The sequence below is a fragment of the Molothrus ater genome, chromosome 1 (assembly GCF_012460135.2).
Source record: "Molothrus ater isolate BHLD 08-10-18 breed brown headed cowbird chromosome 1, BPBGC_Mater_1.1, whole genome shotgun sequence".
NCBI classification, from domain to species: domain Eukaryota; kingdom Metazoa; phylum Chordata; class Aves; order Passeriformes; family Icteridae; genus Molothrus; species Molothrus ater.
The window spans coordinates 145095706-145117275 of NC_050478.2; the positions used below are offsets into that span (position 1 = coordinate 145095706).

The following is a 21570-nucleotide window of genomic DNA, read 5'->3' on the forward strand; positions in this document are numbered from 1 at the left end:
GGTCTGGAAATGGACAGGTGGAGTCTGGTTTAGTTCAAGACTGGATGGCAGTTTTGAAGTAGGTCTCCATTTGTTGTTCCCCTCTTTGCAATGTCAGGGAACAGATTCTTGGAACCACCTGAGCAGACCCACGGTGTCATGGTACAAAAGCAGAGAACATTGTGCAGGACAAGAAATGGGGAGAACATTCACACTTGTGTTCACACCCAGCTGCTCCTTCCTCAGACAGACTGAACAATACCTGGGGTCCTCTTTCCCAATCTGAGTAAAGGTCCAGGCCAAAGAATACTAGATAAAGTCTTTACAGCCAAATGGAACCTGAACCTCAGTCTGTCTGACCAAACTTTCTTTTTTTTTTCAAGATCTTTCTTTTCAAGATCCCAGTGACAAATTCAAGATCTGATATTTCAAGAGCTATCAGTTGCTGAGAATAATTTCACAGCTCATTTAATAGGCAGACTTCTCTGTCTCTAACCACATGTGGTTATTTTCTTTAATCCTGTGGTTCAGATATATCCAGTAATAAAATCTCTCCTATTTGAGTCCTGAGCAGATTTAAATGGTCATTTTTGCCAGCTGTCCTTGAATCTTCTACACTGAATCCTGAATTAATACAAGGGGAAAGAAAAAAGAACTTCTTTGTCTATCAAAAGAACACGAACTAGATTTGAGGTTTTCAGTGATGAGATAACAGGTTTGAGCTTACTCAGAGAATTTAATTTGTCTGGATAAGTGTGACTTCCATGCCACACATTTCTCTACTACTTATGAGCAAATATTAGACTGAGTAATTCCTTTGAAACAGGCATTAAAAAGCTTCCCTCAGTCATTAAACCCTTTCATTGCCTCATTAATTCTAGCAGTATATCTGGTTTTGATTAACCAGGTTGTTAAGCATCCAGTGTCAAACACTGATAAAGAGGGAGAATTTGCTTTACATATCAGACATGTAATTATGTATCTCAACACAGCTGATAAAGTGTGAGAAATTACCTGCAGCCCCACAGAAACACCCCCAGCATATTAGCACCAAGTAATCTGTGACACTTTCACAAAAATAGGTACATAACAACATCTCACAGGAGCCTTTGATACCACTTTGAGAATGTTCAGACTGAAACTCAGGTTTTGTAAGATAGAAACTGAATAAGTTTAATGGATTTATCTAAGATACTCTAGAGCTATACTGGAAGCACACTTGGAAAAGTTTTGAGAATGTTTGACAGTGACTTAGTTTCACACATGAATTCCCAGATTGAGCTAAAGTGTAGGCATAAATTTAAAAAGGCAAGCATTTTTATTTAGCATATTGAAAAATAATTTTAGTGAGATGAATATAGCTTTTACTACAGACATAAGGAAGGGTGACACTTTAAAGCATTTAGATAGCTGAAGCTGTAACTAGATACTGAGCAGAAGTACACATAAGGAAGTTCTGGAAATGGTGCAGGATATCAGCATCTTTAAATATTCAGAAATACAGTACAGAGTCTTAGGTTCATGGAAATTTTTAAAAATGAGTGAAAAAAATGGATTTGATTCCCTTAGAGGATTTCCACTGCAGAATGGAGTTTGGTGCAGACAGCTTGGATTTCTTCTGTAGCTGATGTCATGTTTTACTTCAGCTACACTTCATAGGTGCCTGATAAATCTCCATGGATGCTTTCCCTTTGAAAATTTTTATACTGATGATGCACTTTCATTTTTAAATATGGAAGCATATTGCAACTTTTTTATCAATCTCAGTGAAATCCTTAATTAAAAAGTCAGATGGCTGCCTGCCTTGTTGTAAAACCAGAGGAGCCAACACTAATTTATGTACACTGTCAAACAGGCATAATTATGCTGCTGGTAGACTTGCAGATGGTTAGCAGTAAGAGCACAAAAACAAGGGTCAAAACATAACCACAGGTCACATCTTTCTAGCCAAATGTTCACCAGTCACCTCTTCTACACACGTATTTCCTATGAAGTTTCTGAGGAAGAAGGTGTTTATTGTTTAGAGCTGTAGAGTTTTTAAGTGCTTCTGTTTATATGATACATGCTATAACTTCTGAGATGTTTTTTTGCCCAGACATTCAGGCTGTACTACACTGAGAGTTTTATTTCCAGGAACAGAAGTATAACCCCCAGTGTGGACCTGGTTCTTATGATTTTCCAATCCATCATGCTAGAAAAGCTGTTGTCAAATATCAGAAAAGTGCTTTATAAGTTGAGACACCTCCATATAGTGCCCCATATGGGAAAACTGACACTTTGTGCAGATCTGAACTCATCCAAGGGCAAACTATTATGCTGACACCTAGACAAAGCAGAGGGCTGGCTCTGTGCAATCCCATCTCCTTAAGGGAATGGGCTTTTGACTCCTGATCCCGGGTCAATTCCCACCACATCAGGGCTTCTCCATGAGGAGCTGTAGAGCTGCTTTAAATGAATCTGTGGCTCACATTTCTGTGAGCTGTGTAAAGGAGTGGTTGCTGTTTTTTGTAGGGTTTGTAAGGCAGAAGAAACTATGCCCAGTCTGTCTAACATGATTTCCTTTCTTCCCTGCTCCTTCTAATGTCTATGTTTTATAATTAGCTCAGGTAATCCATGGTGATTCTGAAATCAACGCACTAAACAGTCTCCAGAACTGATGCACTCTGTGGCTCTCACAGTGTTTTGACTGTGACATGTTTGATGCAGGAACAATTTGTACAAAACCTGCCTCAGAGAGATCCCACCTGATTATTAGATAGTTTCAGTGCACAACGGTGCAACCAAGAGCAACACTTTTGGCATTAATAATATCTTTTATCATTTCTGTTTTTTAAAAAGTAAAACATGAACTGTCACTCTGAGTAAGCTGTGTTTTCTAAATTGTCATATCTTTTGTCCCTGTTAATTCATATGCTGTTTTCTTTGATTTCAGCTTCATTGAGCTTTCACTCTGCCTGGGTGTATCAGAGGTGGAAGGAGAAAATTTGTTCTGTCAGTGCTGCAAATGAGAACAATAAACTTCAGCATGCTACAGATGACTGCAACAGAAGAAATACATTTATTCACAAATAATTTGCAATTAAACTGTGAATAGGTGGTGCCCAGTGACAGGACCAGAGACAGTGGGCACAGGCTGAACACAGGAGATCCCTCTGAACATCAGGAAATATTTCTTTTACTGTGAGGGTGACCAGGTGCCTGCACAGGTCACCCAGGGAGGCTGTGAATTCTCCATCTCTGCAGATTTTCTAAAGCCATCTGTATGTGGTCCTGGACAACTGGCTCCAGTTTAAACAGGCAAGTTGGACCAGATGACCATCACAGGCCCTTCCAACCTTGAACATTCTGTGAGGCTCTGATTTGGTTTGGGTGAGGTCACTCACTCCAGCACAGACAGCAAGCACCTGGTCTTTAGCAACTGTTCAGAAACAGACGAATGCTCAGGCCCCCTATGCCTTTCTTTCATATTCATCAACCAGTAAGAAATGTATTTGCTTCCAGTTCCCCCTTATGGGAATTATCATGTGAAACATGCAGCGGGAAAGCATATTTTGCATGTCCAGTACTGTTACTCATATATATAATATACTCTTATTGAGTATATTCAGAAATCTATCTAAGACTAAAAGACTTTTTGGTAGTTTTGAACCAAGTTTGTTATTTTATTGCACATTGTTCTGCACTACAACTGTAACTGGAAGTGCAAGATAGCTTTAACCTGTCATAGTGTAACAGATTCCCTTCTCCTTTTGCTTTTTTCGACCAAGATGAATCAATTTAGTGCTGGAGGGAAATGGACACTTTCTTTTTTGTGCATCAACAAAATCTCATTTTGATGGCAAATCTAAAACTTACAACCCATCCCAATTTTAGAACAAGAGGAAGATTTTGTGGCAAATCCAAGAGCATTCCTGAAGTGTTACACATCTCTTCTCTCAGTACTGCTAGAATTTGTCATTAACCCCATCCATCTCCTGTCTCCTGGATGATGAGTAAATCCATCAACTGCAAGCTGCTAAAATTCCTCCAGTCACCTAGTTAGAGGTGAAATATCACAACACACACTCAGTGCTTTCTGAAATTTTAGTCTACTTAACCCAATTACATAGTAAGAGATAATGCTGTATGTACAACTGCTGAGTCTGCAGGGGCAGAATGCAGCAAGTGGCAAATCAAAAAGCAGCATTTCTTTTGTGACCTCTAAGTATGAGAATTGTGCTCCAGATGCACAATGGCTTTGATCAGCTGCCATGTCCTTAACTGGGGGGAGGCAATACTGGAGTTTCCTCATCAGTCTTCCTTTCTCTGGTGGGGGCTCTGACTATCTTTCATTCCTTTTGCTTTCTTCTAATTTTCACTATACGGGGGATATTTTATCTGTGTTGTGTGATTTTTTTATCTGGCTGCCTGTCCTTTGTCCTCTTTTGTCTTCTTTTCTCAAAATTGCATTGCAGTAATCAGAAATTTTGTAAGATGTGTTTATGCTCTTGTGGTGTCATCTTGTGCTTGTGCACTTTGTCTCTCTGTGATCAACCTCTGCTTGAAACAACTCTTTCTTCAGTAGTTCCAAGAATGTTTTGGTACTTGCTATTAATTTTCCTATGAGGTGTAATTGTAGCTCAATATATTTTTTCCCCCAAAATCGGAGCAAAATTTATTCACAATGAAACCAGATGAAAAAGAGAACTGAGTTGGAATGGGGAAAGATACAATCATATTATCCTTTGGTTTGACATCAGAGATTATTTTTTATAGCTCTCTTTATGAAAAAAATAAAATAACCATAACTGACCAGGCTGCATGGATGCCTGTTTTCCACAATTGTCTGAAACTCTGGACAGATTCATCTATATTGGCTGAAGGCTTGAAAGGGTGATTGTCCCTACAAGATTTATAGAAATAAGCAGTGAAGAAAAAGAGGAAATCCTGTAAAAGGTTCACTTCTTAGAAACATCAGGAAATCCTCACAGCAATCAATGAAATTACAGGAAATTTAAAAATTTTTGGATCTGCTGCCAAAATTTACTGATTTTTCTCTTCAAAAAAGTGGTGGAGCCTTTTCTCTTCATCTATTCCAAGGTCAGCAAAATTCACACTTCTGAAACAAAAGAAAGTAGGCTTGACAGGAATAAAAACATAAATTGTCCATCTGATTGCTAAAAATTACTTCATCTGTTACCTGTTTTCCAATTTGGGCTGCACAGTTTCATGAAACAGCACCAACTTTTAGGACTCCCAGGCTCTCCCTGGGCTGCAAGGGGGTCTCTGTTCCACGGGGATTTCTCTGGGGCTGCCAGGTGGGGACCCTTTCTCTGAGCCTTCAGCCCTTCTGCCCTCCTCCTCCTCCAGCTCCCCTTGGGGTCCCTCCTCAGCTCCTCCTCCTGTACTGCTGCCACCTTTGGCCCTTGCTGGAACCTGTTTGTCCCCAAGATCCTGCAGCCCCACTGCCACCCCCAGGACAGGGACACCCTGTGCCACCTCAATTCAGAACCTTGATGTGCAATCTAGAAAATGATCCATGCTCACCCCATGGGCATATTACTACTCAGTGAGATCAAGAGATAAAATATGTCTTTTCCATATTAGCTGGCAAAGTTAGGCATTTCTAGTGAATTGGGACATATTGCAAAAGCAGTTGATGTTTTTATACTCCATTAACCAGAGCAGAGCTGATTAAATATATTCCAGGGCTCAGAGGCTTGTATCATTGAAGAATTTATTCTGGAGCTGGAAAAACTGAGTCAGTGCAAAAGAAAAATCTAAGATGATATGACGTCCATCAGATGATGCCCAAATTCAACTTTGCTTTATGTCTTTGAGATATATACATTTTCTTTTCAGCTTTTAGTATATCCAGCATTAGTATGAAACCTCATTTTTTTACCCTATATCCATTTCAAATTGCAACCGAAGAAAATGCATCGGTTCAAGCTATCAGCCTAAGCTGATGGATATTTTCTGCTTCTCTTCAGTGCACTTTAAGATAGACTATTTATCTCTATCTTACATTAAACATCTGTGAAGAACTATAAAACACTTTAGAGTGGCTAAAAATTCCCAGAATTCAATGGGAATATTTTCATTCAAACTGCTGAAGTTTTTGTACAATGTTTTTCACAATTAGGGACACAGCATTTTCAAAGGCTGTGTTATCAATGTGACTCTGTGCTGAGGATACTGTGGGCACTATCTGAGCTTAAACAGTGTTCAGTTATAACTGCAACTTATTAATCCTCTATCTTAGGATGAAAACTAGTTTTAACCAAAAAATATTGTTTGATTCTTCCTGACCTTGCTTGCTCTTGACTAAAAGCAAAAGCTGATTTTAATCTGAAGCATTTTCTCTTGCAAATTAAGTCTTCCATTATAAACAATTACAAATGCATAAGCAAGGTAATGTAGGTCACTCAGCTTATTTTTTTTTCTTGAAGAGTCTCTTTATTTTCTCCCAAAATCTTCAAGGAGTGGGATTGTTAGGAAAGCTCCAGAATCCAGGAGCTGTGCATTATGCTGGAGATTCAGCGATGAATGGTAGATCACAGCAATATCTCTTACTCCAATTATACCCTTTTCTTCTACTGTTGTCTGTCATGTAGATGAAAACACTGAAGGAATACACAGAGATTTTTCCTATCCTTAGTTTAATGAGAAAAATCATAAACAAGGGCTTTCTTCTTTCCTTTCTTTTCTCTTTTTCTACAGTAATGTGTCATCTCTCAACCCAGACAGTAAATTGTTTGAAGAAATTACAATCTCTGATATAAGGCCCTATGCTAATTTCAGAGTTACTAAGTAAACAATCTAGAAAAAAACAATTTATATAGCAATATACTAACAGAAAATGCAGCAGAAAGCACCAGCATAAAAAAGTTACCTGATAGGAAATGTAATGATATTGCCAACTTCAGCTCTATTTTATTTTATTTATACATAGGGTCATGAATTCAACACAAGCATTCACACTACATATAGAGGGGATATTTCAGAATGTTTCAAATTAAGGGAGGAACATCTTCATTATTTTCAAAATCATCAGAGCTCTTCTTAACCTCAGTAACCTTCTGTGGTTGGAGCTTTATAGGTCCCTGTCCAGTTCGTTCCTTTTCTTGGATTATCTTTGTCACATCAGGGAATGAATATTTACTAGGATCCACTTCCAACTTCTCAACTTGTCCACTCCTGAGACAAGAGGGAAATAAATGGAAAAAAACATAATTTCAGTCTCAATATAAGAGAACTGTTTGAATTTATTATGTGATTCTATGGTTCTATTTTGGGTGCTTGCCTATAAACACATGGTATGAGGGTTGTTACTGAGTCCAATTAAACCAGGGTTAAGAGTTCTTGTAACTTGAGAATTGATTGCTAAATAAAAACCCTAAGTGCAAACACATGAAAGTAATGCAAAATCTCTAAGATTTTGTAAAAAGAATCCCTAGTCTCCAACTTCAAAAGTTAATTTTAGATAGCTGTAATTCCCTTTATATCAGAACATGGTGACTGCTGGTATCACAGTACAAATTCTTGACTTTTGATGTAAGATTTTTTTTTTAAATCCAATTGTTTTTTATTCTTTTTTTTCTGTTCCATTTTACACAGTTCCTTCCCACTTACTGTCTATTAATTTCCAGGTGACAGGTCCATCTTTGGAAAACAGAAATACTTGCATTTCTAGAGAAAATACAGTTGTAGGAAGTTTTCTGCCTTGATCAGCTAATTTTTATGTTTTGGCAACATGAATGCTCATCATGTTTTTATTATGAAAAAAAATTAAATTATAAGAAAAGTCAGATTTTTAACACAATTTTCATATTCTATTGCTAGTAAGGATACTCTTTCAGATGACACTTAGAAATGTGTACTGGCCTCTCATTAAGGTAACCTATCGATATCACATGATGATCAAAGATTTGAAACATACTCTCTGTCTTGCAGAATTTAATCTCATTGTTTATTTCTAAGAGAGGAGCTCAATGATTAAATGAAAAAATCTAACCTGCTTTCACACAATTTGTAACTGTTTACATGAAAAAATGGCAAAATGGAAATTTAATTGTACAATTACGTTTAATTTCTTCAAATTACAATATGATTTGTACATCTTCATATTCCATTTTATACTGAGTCACAGCTCCCAGCTCAGCATTAGAAAAGACAGTGCCTCACCCTTCAGAGATGTGAGAAAATAGTTTACCCAGGAGATCAGAAAGGCTCCTTAGAAATAGAACAAACAAGGGGGAGGCAAAGTCACTGCGTGACAGAATGCATTTTATGGATGACAACACAGAAAATGAAAATTCAAATATAAAGCACAGTAAAAGATTTTAAACTGAAAATACACCATCTTTAGTTGTTAAACCAGGGAGAGTTTTGCAGGGCAGCTTCCAGATTCTGCCAGTGCTCCTCCATCAAGGCTCTGGGAGATGTGAGCAGGCATCCCAGCCCTCACTAGTGCAGGGTCCCTGTCCCACTGAAGCAGAGATGCAGAGGGGCTCACGGGAGGGCTCCTCCTCCTCTGTGCCATGCTGAGGAAAGCAGGAGCTCCAGAAGAGGCAGTCACCAGCCTAACCAGCTCTTTCAGCTCTGTGCCACTAGGTTTTTCTTGTACTAAAAGAATAATTTGATCATTTTTTTTCTGAGCAGAAAACAGCCAGAGAAGCAAGCTGCTTTAATAACCTGCATAAATCTTTTCCAAATAGTGGCATAAGCAAAAATTACTCCAAGTAGAATTTTATGGGTAATGAAAACAAATACAAGAAAAGTTTTATTTCTTTACCCTAAAAATTCTTCAATTTAAAAAGCTAGATTTTTTTTTCTGATATTGCACTATACTATTAAATGAAAGAAAAAAGTGTTCATTTGTGGCAATGCTCTGAAAAATGTCAATCTCCCCAAAAGTAAAGGGCATTTTAGTTTCCTGTGTAATTTACAAAATGTGCTGTGACCTGGAATCACTTTATCATTAGCTGTTGGTGAGATCCCAAAGAGAGCAGACCCTTAAACTAATAATTCACCACTAAGCTGAGGCACCTCAGAAAAAGCTAAAAGCATAAACATGAGAATAAATTAGGCTCAGCTTGTGCCTTCATCACATGCTAGAAAAGAATTTCCTTAATTTGAAGTATTTCAATTAGCAGTGGTATCTCACATTTGTTCAACAGCTCTAAAATTGTACAAATTGTGATTCATCAAAACACAATAATGGAGTTTGAATATTTTATTGCTTAGTAGCAGAATAAACTTCAGCATTCTAGAATTGAATTCACAGTGAGTGTCGTAAGTAACAATCCACATCAACAAGCTATGACAAGGTTATTGCATCAGCCGTTCTCAAAATTGCAACAACACATGTAATCTCAAAATATGTTAGCAAGAGGCAACAGCTAAGACTGAGAATCAAGCACAGTGAATTTTTCCAGAAAGGAGGTGGTTTTCATGTACTTACATGAACATGATCAAACATTCTATAGTTGTTTAGTAAAGCTCCCCAGTGCTATCCCAGCTACCACAATACAACAATTGGCTGACAGCAAGACTCTGCTAGGCTGAAACCAGTGTAGCTACAACACAGATCTACTGCTCTCATCATGCAATCCATGCAAAAGAGGCTGGGTATTGCTGAGGTCAAGGGTAACCACCTGAACATTTTTCAAAGAACAAGTTTTTCCTATGTAATTAACAGAATAAAACCATCTTGTTGCTGAAGCTCTTCCATGAGCAATTGTAAAACAGCTGTTATGGAAACAAAAATATTCATTGAAGGACCAGCTAGAGAACATACCTGAAAATCTCAGTGTTTGCAAACTATTTCAAGTTCAGGTCTAAAAATAGATGAAGTTCACAGTTTTTGGCACTGCTACCTGCTGCTGAGTGTTCTCTACCTAAAAAATTATGTTCAAACACTAGAGCATCACACAAAACCAAATTAAATCCTTATTTCCTCCTGACATTTTTTCCCTTTGAAAGGCTAGTTCTACCTCCACACAGTTTGATTAGGCTTTTAAAGAATAAAATTAGGGACTCCACAAAAAAGAAAGTTTTGCTTAACTATAGCAGCCTGCTGAACAATCTGGTGTGTGACATACAGCATATCTGATAATTTGGTATTTCTTGATAATTTACACTTTTATTTACATAGTTTTTAATCCTCATACTTGATATTTAAATTACTTGACAGTTATATTTCCCTGTGTCAACTTCTGAATTTCAATAAAATTTAGATTGCTAGAGATTTCTCATATCTTTGATCCAGATTATATGGTTATTGACATGTGACTGAAAGTTTCCTTTCTAGTATCAGGACATAAAAATAAAGATATTTAGGAGTCACAACCAACTGCTTTGAAGAGGCACTTTTTACACTGTGAAAGTAAAATCTTTTAACACTGTGAATGAGACAGGACAAAAATCATTATCATCCTAGACAAAGTACTAATAAATCCTTTTCTTGAATAAGAAAATAGAGTGATGCCAGTATACAAAATGACATCTTATTTGAGAGCTTAGAGAAAGACAATTCTTTATTTAGGTGTGTTAAAAACTGATGGTGAACATAGGACACTTGTCATACTCTGGTCTCAACTTTTCAAATTTAATCTAAGCAAATAATTATGTTTTTTTAAGTACCTGGAAAATTAATTCCTCTTTCATTGTGTAAGAGACCTTTTAAATCTCTGTATATGTGTGTCATCTGGAATGAAGCTGTCACTGGAGCCTTCAGAATCAGTGGGAAAACATGAATACTGGTAGAATCAAATGCATCTCTCAGGAACAAAACAATAGTGAAGAATAACTAAAAATTCAGTGGTAAATGTTCTGATAAAGAAAAGGCTGATGATATCTAGGCCATTCTGTTCTAAAAGACAAATATATTTCATGAATAGGATTCATCTGACTGAGAATATGTATATTACTAACGTCCATGTTTCTAAAAGTTAGACAGAAAATCAAATCCACTGTGATATTTTCAACTTCACTGTTCCATCCCATTCCTTCTTTTGAATAATCACTTCAAGATATTAAATTTTAAACTGCTCTGCAAGCAAGAAAAATGCTCCAATTCCTGCAATATGCAAATTGACTCTGAATTTCTATATGTGGCTATAATATCATCTTATTTTCTCTCCTTTCATTGTTAAATCTGTCAGACAAACTTGAAATCCTTAAACATTTGGGAAGCATATACTGAAAACACACTTTATTCTAACAACATTTTTTCAAAGTTATAGAATGTTAAAAAACAACTTTTAAGTCCATTTCTGCCCTCAGACTTTTGTCCTTGTCCCATCTGCACAACCAAAGATAACTTCAGACTGCAGTGATCAGGAAATAACAGAAGTGTTTTCTTGAGAATGCTTTCTCCAGAAGGGCACGTTTCTTAAGCCTTCTCACCTTTATTATAGTTTAAGATTATCAGATGCCAGTGTGCAAATTAGTTTTCAAATCACTTCTGAGGAACCCCACCTTATGTTCTCCTAATTAGTCAAATGATGGAGATGTACACCCTCTACTCTGATTAGCTCCAGGCCTCTATGAGAATGCAAATGACTCCAGTACTTCAATATTAATTTGAGTAAAAAACAGTTTCAATATGTTGCTTAGTCATATCTGACTACAATTTCTGGTTAAGAAGCCAACTGAATTATAGTTCCTATGATTCCTCCTTTCCCATACAATATTACTTGCATTCTAAAAGTTCTCAATGTCTTCATGACAGATAGCAAATTTCATTACCAAAAAATATGAATTATGCAAACTATTCTGCTCTCAAAATTTGTGATGTAATCCCAGATATTTATCAAAGGCATTACATCTCAAGAGAACTGATAACTCACTTGTCATTTGTGATCTTTACCACATTTACTTATCTATCATTCAGGCCACTCTTCAGATGCACTTGTCTTTCTTCACATTGAAATGTTTGTGCTTGGTATAGACACTGAGAATTTGTGTTCTGAAAGATCACATAAATCCTCTTGCAGCTCTTTAAGATCAGTTTGTCTGCAACACCATTCAGTTTCTGACCTCATCTCACCTCCCTTCCCAATCCTGAGGAAATGACTCATTTTGTTCTACTGTATTTCTCTTCCCAACACAGAGTTCTCTCCCTTCCAACCCATCACATCCCCCTGTGTAAGCTGTAGGAATCTAAGACTGGGAGAGATTTTCAGCCATTCATTCTGTGGAAAGGCAGTATTCTGACACTTCACAAGGACTGCTTCAAGAATTCAAATTAGAACTTCTCACTCCCAAAGAAAGATTCTTACTCTTAGATCTACAATTTTTCCCACAAATTTTTTCTTTGCCTCTTCTCCACCAAAATGAACCAAGCTAAATCAGGGTCCTTCAGTAAAACAGAGCTTTGCAGTATGTTTCATATTCAGCAACACCTGCATCTCAAGTGAGATGGCTGTAGAGAATTTTTTAAATAATCAGTATTTTATTCTTTATTTGTTAATAAGCAAAGACAAGATAAGAAATTTGTTAAAAACTAAAGACTTCTCCCAGAAAAGTAATGTTTGTTTATCACTGAAACTGCAAACCATAAACAAAGTTCTGTTAATGAGTCTTATCATTACATGTTTTCTAGCATGTCTTATCATGCTAGAAAAAGACTGGAATTAAAATCCAATACAGTAATTAAAAACATTCAAGTTTTCTCAGTCTCAATTTCAGTGTAAATTACAGGTAATTTTATATTTTTTATGTCTCTGACAATTAGTGAAATCTGGTTGAAACTGGATAACCTGTTCAAAGGCATTTATGGGCTCATCAGCTGAAAGAGGTGGACAATCCAGCAGCATATTTTTCTTTTTTTTCTCCTTAAGAATCCAGATGAAAAAAAACCCAACCCAAACAAAACAAAACAAAAACTTGCCAAAAGCCAAACATTATTCACTGCCACTAAGAACTAATTCCAGTAGAATGCAAGTCAGATTTCCAACCTAACATATTACATGGTATTCTCTAGAGCATGTGCTGGCTTGCACCCAGTGCACTCCTGCATAGCTAAGAAGGGAAAAGACACTTAGGGCAGTCAGATTTGCAATGCCTGAACCACTAAGATAGGAATCACCTCTATCTTACATTCCTTATTTCAGTATAAAAGGTGTGTATAGATTAGAACTTGCTGATTAGTTTTTAATTCTGCAGAAGTTGCCACTCCATTCCTTTGCCTCTCCAAATTAAACCATTCTCTGGCTACGTTTCTCAGTCTCTCTGTATATAAAGATCTACAGTAATAAAACACAAAAGCAAAAGAAGAAAACTCAAAAAATGAAAGAAAAAGGTTGTATTCCTATGAATATTTCATTACTGGAGGAACTCAAATGTTTGTATATTTACATTTAAAGACATTTTGTGGTTTATTTTTTTCTTCTCCAACACGCTAAAGGAAGAACACTCTAAAGCTGGAGGTATGAGACAAGGATTGGTGCCTTTATGTAACTGCTACTCTTAAGATTTCCAGTACAATTTCAGAAAAGTCAGTTTCTACCTACCTCTGAATTTCCTCTATGCAGCTATGGAGAACTCAGCTTTGGCATCTTACAGCTGAACTGTGAGGCCAGTTCCAGTAAGGAATGACACACCCAGCTATTGCATTAATAGAGGCTTTGTAAATATAATGGATGAGTCTATTATTTTTATATTAGTCTGAATATTATAGATCAGTATAATTCCTTCCACAGAAACTTGCCTCTTTGAAGGCTCCACATACAATTTTGGATACAGTCACAGAAGAAATCTCTCATACATGGCAGAAGTAATGACAGTATCATCATGTAATCTAGCTAACAAGAGTTAAAGAGATTTAAAGCTCTGCATTACAGTTTGGCAGATTATATGTCTGACAGCATTTAGCTAAGACATCTGTAGCTGTCAAGTATAATCACTGTAATGAATGTTCTTCTGTAATCTAAGAGACAACAATTCAGCAAAATTTTAACATCTGGCTAGTCAGCGACTTTTCAGCTAAACAGGTCAAAACATACTATTTTTAGAAAGAACTGTAATTCAAAGACTCTTTTCCTACTTCTACTTTTGTGGTATATATTCCTGTAATATTTTAGCCCTCAATATCTGCAGAAAGCATAATATTAAAACTGCACAGAAATCAAACACAAATTTTTGGAGTTTCACTATGCCACAGAATATCTTTAGTTCATCAGCTGGCAGGAAAGGGCACCAATTCACATTATTGCCTCCATGCTGCCATTATTATTTTAATGTTTACTATACAGCCAAAACTAAAGGCAGAGGGTTCTAATGAAATTCATTTTCCTAATCCACAAGTTGTTTCTTTAACTTATTTTCTTGTAATGCATTTAAAGATTTAGCTGCATTTCTGTGGAAAAGCACCATTCTTTTTGCAAAGAAAAGTCATAGAATAGACTCACAGAATGATTTGGTTTCGAAGGGAAATTCACAGGTCATCCAGTCCAACCCCTCTGCAATGAGCAAGGCACATCCTCGAGTAAATCAGGTAGCTCAGAGTCCCATTCAACCTGACCCTGAATGTTTACAGGGGTGGGGCATCCATCACCTCTCTTGGCAGCTGGTGCCAGTGTTTCACCACCCTCATAAGACAACAATTCTTTCTTATATATTTCCCCTCTTTTACTTTAAAACAATTATGCCTTGAAACCTGTCCCCATCTTCTTTACAAGATTCTTTTTATTGTGAAAGGCTGCTAGAATATCTCACTGGAGCCTTATCTTCCAGACTGAAGAACACAGACTCTCTCAGCCTTTCCTCAAATGAGAGGTGCTCCAGCCCTCTGATAATTTTTGTGGCCTTCCTCTGGACTGGCTCCAGCAGATCCATGTCTTTCCTGTACTAAGGATCCCAGAGCTGGATGCAGAACTCCAGATGGGGTCTTGGTAGAGCAGAGCAGAGAGGGAGAATCCCCTGGAACATGACTGGCTTTTTGGCCTGCAAGTGCACACTGCCTGCTCATGTCCAGTTTTTCATTCACCAGTATCCTCAAGTTCTTTTCAGGGCTGCTCTCAATCCCTTCTGTTCTCAGTATTTATTTATACCAGGGGCTGTCCTGGTCCATGTACATCACCTTGCATTTCTAGTGAATTGGGACATATTGCAAAAGTAGTTGATGTTTTTATACTCCATTAACCAGAGCAGAGCTGATTAAATATATTTGACCTTGTCAAATCCCATGACATTCATGTGAACCCACTCTTGTCCACATCCCTTTGGATGGCATCCCACTTTCTGGCATGTGAACTGCACCACCCAGCTTGGAGTCACCCACAAACTTGCTGAGAGTGTGCTTGACATGGAAATGTACTGATCCCAGTATGGGCCCCTGAGGGACACCACTTGTCACTGATCTCCATCCAGAGATTGAGTCATTGCCAACTCCCCTCTGGACACAACCATCCTACCAATAACTGATGGAATTGGTCCATCCATCACATCCACATCTTACCAAGTTAGAGAGAAGGATGCTGGGGGGGACCATGACCAAGGCCTTACAGAAGTAGCTGTTCTCTTGTTCACTGATACAGCCATTGGATCACAGAAGGCCACTTCGTTGGCCTTGCCCTTGGTGGAGCTGCGCTGGCTGTCCTGAACCACCCCTCTGTCCTCTGTGTGCCGCAGCATAGCTTCTAGGAGGATCTGTTCCATGATTCCCAGGCAGAGTAGAAACCCCAATGGTGAGGATGGTATTCTGTCAGCTTACAAGTTCCTAGCATCCTTCTTTCTACTCTTTTTAAAAATGGGTGCAATATTTCCATTTTTCCAGTCACCAGGGACTTCACTTGATTTCCATGACTTTGCAAGTATAATGGAGAGTAAGTATCCTCCACTTGACCTAGGCCTTCTAAAAATATTTTAAATATTCTGTAATCAGAGTAATGCACTGTTGTAATGACTGCTGCTTAAGGAAAGGGTACAGTCCTTGGGGTTCACTAGTAACCTCAACAAATTCTTGCAGGCACCCTCTCATCGTCTCATAAGACAGATCATCAAGAAAAGAAGTTAATGACTGATTTTTCTTAGAATTTCAGAAATAAGAAATTAACAGTAGAATTAATTATAACTGACTCTTGTAGAACCATTTTGCCAGTGTCCTAAATATTGAGACCAAGAACAGCCACGATCCAAAATGCCATTTTTTACTAACTGCTTAGCCTTTTTAACAAGATTCAACACAATGAAATCAAACAAGGAAACAAGTGCAACACTTCAAATATAAATGAATAAACAGCTTAAGGGACTTTGCTGTTACAATATCTTATTCTGGAATGAATACCATTGGCTATAGCAGAAGGAAAAGGAAAGATTAAAACATGTATCATGGTATTTGTACTTAGGCCAAGTGTTTGTTAAACCCCACTGTCTATCTACAGCAGCACTTGCTAAGGGTAAAAACAGAAAATAGTGCATCACTGATATTCACTTGCTTTGGGCAGTCATTAATTACAAGATTTCAAGAGCTGGAGTTGACATCACATTTAATAGGATGGATCTGTGTTACAAAACCTTGCAGAATTGGTTTTTGAACCGATTTACAAGAGCAGTAGATCAACCTGTATTACAGTAAGAAAATACATTCATGAGAGAGATTCAAAATAATTGCTTTCTATAAGGTTTCCAGAGTTGGGTTCCATAGCAAGGAGCTCTGCAAAGGTGATTTTGTTTTAGTATATACCAGTTAAAAACCTGAATGAGGTGATGGAAAAAAAACTGATAGGCAAAAATAAGTGGATTTTTGGTTCTGCTATTGAAGGAGATCATAAGAAAGAGCACCAGACAGGTTATTAATCTAAAGATTAATTTTAGACATACTTTTACTCTACACTGATCAGTATTTTCATATTTTCAACAATAACATAAAAGAAGTACATAGTCTGGCATGTGAATAACACACTGATATAAATAAAACTGATGCAGAGGATAAAAAGGAATTACCTTCTTGTGTTTTTTTGCTGTGTATTGCAGTCAGAATGTTTAATTGAAGCTGAAACTTTTTGCTTAGCCAGGATTATTTCTTTAGCCTAAAATAAAAATAGACAAAACATAATTCTCATAAAAGTTGACACTTTTTCTTGCAAGCATTTAAATAATCTTTCAAAATAGAAAATTGTGAGTGTCTGCATAAATTTTCTCTTGTGACATTTACTCTTTCTGTTAAATTTTAACACTCTTCACTCAGCATGAAACACATACATAAGGCAAGTTAAACCAAATTATCTGAATGGAAATATAGTCAAACATTTATAAAACTATACATAAAAGAGTCTTTAAATACATACATCTACATTAAATATATACCATCTCGGTCAGCACCATGTTAATAATGCACATTACTGATTGCACTTTAGTTCTGGTGTCCAAGTACTTGTTCTGACATTTTTATTAAAAAATCAGCTGCAGTCTGGACTTCTCCTCACTCAAATGACAAGTGACCACAAACTCCCTCAGCTCCTTTGGCTAAAACAGAAACTTAGGTTCAAAGTCCAGAGGAATTCCCCTTCTCAAAGAAAATACATCCACCATGATTTTTTGGAAGATGTATTATTGACAAAAGGTATCTCATTGCAAAAGGATCTCTTTCCCTTCATAACAACAGCATGGGAGAGGGATCCCTTAAGCATCTGAAAGGAGGAAGAACAGGAACATGTTCTTCAAAAACTCAAATAGTTCATGTTATTGAGTGTTTCATAGTCCAATTGATTTGAGAGCAGTCTGTTCCAGAAGCCCAGTGAATTCAGTCTCCACTCTGAACCCCAAATTATATAAAGAAAGATTCTGTAGCTTCAGTCATCTGGTTCTGGAAATCAGTGAAATACAGAAAATCTTTCCAGATTATGGAAATATTCCAGAATATTCCAAAATATTTCCAGATTCTGGAAATCTGGAAATACAGAACCCTGTGGTTCTGTATATGCTCTGATGAAGGAAATAAAGCCTTGTTTCTTCCTACCTTCCCTCTTTTAAAGTATTCTTTTTTTTTAACAGAAATTCATTCTGCTGACCCCCTTGAGACTTCTGCTTCTAACTTAGTCCTCAGAGCACACCATCAAGGATGGTGGAGAAACATGCCGATTCTGCACTCCTAAGAAAATACATCCTTGACAAGAACTGACCTTGGAACTTAGGGAAGGGTTAGGATTTGCCTACTTTGGGCTCAGTGGTAAGATAACAGTGTGAAATTTGAAGCCTGTGGTATATAAGAAAATGGACTAAATTAATATAATGAAGCTTTCTGAAAGTTATTCTATTATACTAATATTTATGATTCTAATACTATAATTTCTAATATTTACATTTTTGTGTACAGTTTTGGGCACCACAATATATGAAATAGACATGAAGCTATGAGAGACCATCCAAAGGAGGCCACGAGGATGATGAAGGGTCAGGAGGAGAAGCCGCATATGGAGTGGCTGAAGTCACTTGGTCTCTTCAGTCTGGAGGAGATGGAGGGGAAGCTTCATTGAGGTCTTCAGCATCCTCAAGAGATGAAGAGGACAGGCAGGCACTGATCTCTTCTCTCAGGTGACCAGTGACAGGACCCAAGGGAATGCCTGGAATTGTGTCAAGGAAGGTTTAGGATAGATATTAGGAAAAGGTTCTTCACCCAGAGGGTGTGGTGTTTGGACAGTGGAGCAGGCTCCCCAGGGAAGTGGTCACAGAAACCTGAAAGAGTTCAAGAAGCACTTTGACAATGCTCTCAGGCACATGATGTGACTCTTGGGGTGTCCTGTGCAGGGCCAAGAGTTGGATTTGATGATCCTGATGGGTTCCATCCAACCCAGCATATCCTATGATTCTATGATTAATTAGAAAACAGAAAATGCATCCCTTTTAAGATCATTATCAAAGGATTCTAAATAGAGATGTTTTTCAAAAAATCTGGAGTATATTTGAGAAAACAGAAGGAATATGCAAAAGCCATATTTTTATTCATATTTTCAGTCCATCTTTTTTTCCTACAATGGCTTTCTTATTCTACAATGGGAATTTCTCTGAGTAAATATATTTTCCCTGAAACACATTTATGCTGAAGGATTATTAGATTTCTAGGGTTCCAGAGCTGTGTCTCCACATGCCTTTGATGGTAATTAAATATTACCACATTTACCATACCTAGATAAGTAAGAATTATATAAAGTAATTCTATCAAATAAAACTGACATGCATAATACACACTACTCCTATTTTTAGATTAATTAAGTAATCTAACTCTCATTGATCTTTAAATTTCTAATCTCTTTTGAAATCCCAGGCCATAAAAAGCTGTCAGCATTCATTTGTGGCTGGTAATATAATAAAGAATTAATCAAAAGTCCAAATTTTACTCTCTGACTCACTAAACTAAGAAAAAGAAAGTTTTAAAACATGACAGAGAATGTCTCAGAACCCTAAATAAAACCTGCTTGTTAATAACACTGGGGTTTGATGCTTTTATAGAGGCAGTAATTAAAATGCTGGTGTAATCTACTGATGACATTTTATGAAATAATTTATTTAATATGCCAATTTTAGTCAAATTCTATTAAAGAATCTCCCAGTTTTTCATTTGTCTGCATCATCTGCAAAGATGACGCTGCCAGAGCATAGAGGTTCAAAATCAGAGAAGCTTCACGTCACAAATATTTTTCCCAGAACACGAGGCATGTACAATGTAGTCACTGTCCACACCTGACTCATGTAAAATCTCCATACACAGGATTATTGCAGTATAAACACTACACTTTAAAAGTGTCACTATATTATTTCACTGAACATTGTGTCCTTCAGTTTCTTTTGAACACCTTCCAAAAATGTTGGTAAATGCTGCCTTAGAAAGGCACCCATTCGGAGGTGATTTGTTGTGTAGCAAGTAATACGGTTAAAAATACGTTCCCAGAAATGAATGTGAAAATTATTCCTTTCTTTTACTTCATGTGGAATTTACTATCTCCAACATCTGTGATGCGACAAGCTCATCAGAGAGGCAAGGAAAGAGGTTTTGGTTTTGTTTTTAAAGACTAGGGAACTGTAAACTGGCTGGAAGATGAATGGTGAAAGGTTTATTAACCTGATCAGAATCTCAGTAAAACAAGTGAAAACTACTTAGGATTCAGATAGATTTCTATTGTGTTACTGAGAAGAGAGAGATATTTTTAGGATACAATTGCATGAAGCTTATTATAGAAGACTATTTTTAGATTCGTGGACAACATTTCAGTTATGTAAGGAATGTACTAGGCTGTTTATCTAGCTGCAAAAAAAATATTATTTTGATAACTGTTTTTCAGAAACAAAAAGGATAAAATACAGTGTAATATAGTCATTAAGCTTGTCTTGTCACTGATACAGCCTGAAAGAAATTGAATGTATTCTGGTCTTCCTATTTAACTTACTAAGAGGAATTCCCATTAAGTTGCTGATCTTAAACCAGTATTCTCAAGCATTGATAAAATCAGCCACAATATTCTGCAAGAAAAATATCTATTGGCCTTCCTGTTGTCAATCATTATTCATTTACCTTTCTTCCTAGATTACATCCCATTAATCATAATGATAAAATCTGTATGGTTTGAGATCATCTGAAGAGGATCTGTGCCCCAAAAATTTCAAATGAGCACTCTATTTCAGTTCTAGGGGAAGAGAACAGATTCTGTGACTGTAAAAAGAACAGTGAACAATAGCTTAGTACCCTTTACATGCAATTGCAGTGAAGTAACACAGATCCATCTTTGGTCAGCAAATCCATGAAGTTCACAGGATCACAGAATGCTGGAGGTCATCTAGTCCAAGCCCCCTGCTCAAGCCACTTGAGCCAGTTGCCCAGGACCACGTCCAGATGGCTTTAGAACATCTCTGGGGATGGAGGATTCACAACTTCCCTGGGTGACCTGTGCAGACACCTGGTCACCCTCACAGTCAGAGTCTCCTGGTCTTCAGAGGTGACTCCTGCAGTTCAGTCTGTGCCCACTGTCTCTGGTGCTGTCACTGGGCACCACTGAAAAGAGCCTGGCTCTGACTCTTTGCACCTTTCCTTTGGGTATTTCTGTGTATTGTTAAGATCCCCTTGAGCTTTCTCTCCTCCAGGCTGGACAGTCACAGCTCTCTCAGCCTTTCCTCACAGGAAAGGTGCTCCAGTTCCTTGATCATCTTTGTGGCCCTTTGCTGGATTCTCTCCAGCAGATCCATGTCTCTCTTGCACTGGGGAGCCCAGCACTCCATGTGTCTCTCATCAATGCTGAACAAGGGGAAGGATGGCCCCTCTCCACCAATGCTCCTAAGCTGCTCAGGACACAGCTGGTGTTCTTTGACAGAAGAGGGTGTTGCTGCCATGTTTAACTACATGGCAACCAAGACTCCCAGGTGCTTTTCTGCAAAGCTGCTTCCCAGAATCCACTGACAAGGACACCATGCAGCATTCCATGCATGCATCCCCTGCTGTGTCCAAGCTACTCAAGCAGTTTTAACCAAACCAAGTCCAAGCTGAGAACATCTACCCAGTTATTCTATACTGCTTTTCTCTCCTCATGTTTTACAAATATCTGAGAATCATGTATTCTGAGATGAAGTATGCTCCAGAGCCTCAGGCTAGGCAAAATATGTAGGTGTAGCTAA

At 37.5% G+C, this 21570-nt stretch overlaps 1 protein-coding gene across 3 annotated transcripts in view; it reads right to left on the minus strand.

Annotated features, from left to right (window-relative positions):
* Positions 1–6869: 6869 nt before the first annotated feature.
* DNAAF11 (dynein axonemal assembly factor 11) overlaps positions 6870–21570 on the minus strand; it is a 50769-nt gene continuing 36068 nt past the window's right edge. For all 3 annotated transcript variants that reach the window (XM_054514534.1, XM_036406440.2, XM_036406444.2), the window contains 2 exons: positions 16912–16997; positions 6870–7158 (listed from right to left, as the gene is read on the minus strand). In XM_054514534.1, the coding sequence (XP_054370509.1) occupies positions 6972–7158; positions 16912–16997 (273 nt within the window). In that variant the 3' untranslated portion in view covers positions 6870–6971. The remainder of the gene's footprint in view (positions 7159–16911; positions 16998–21570) is intronic.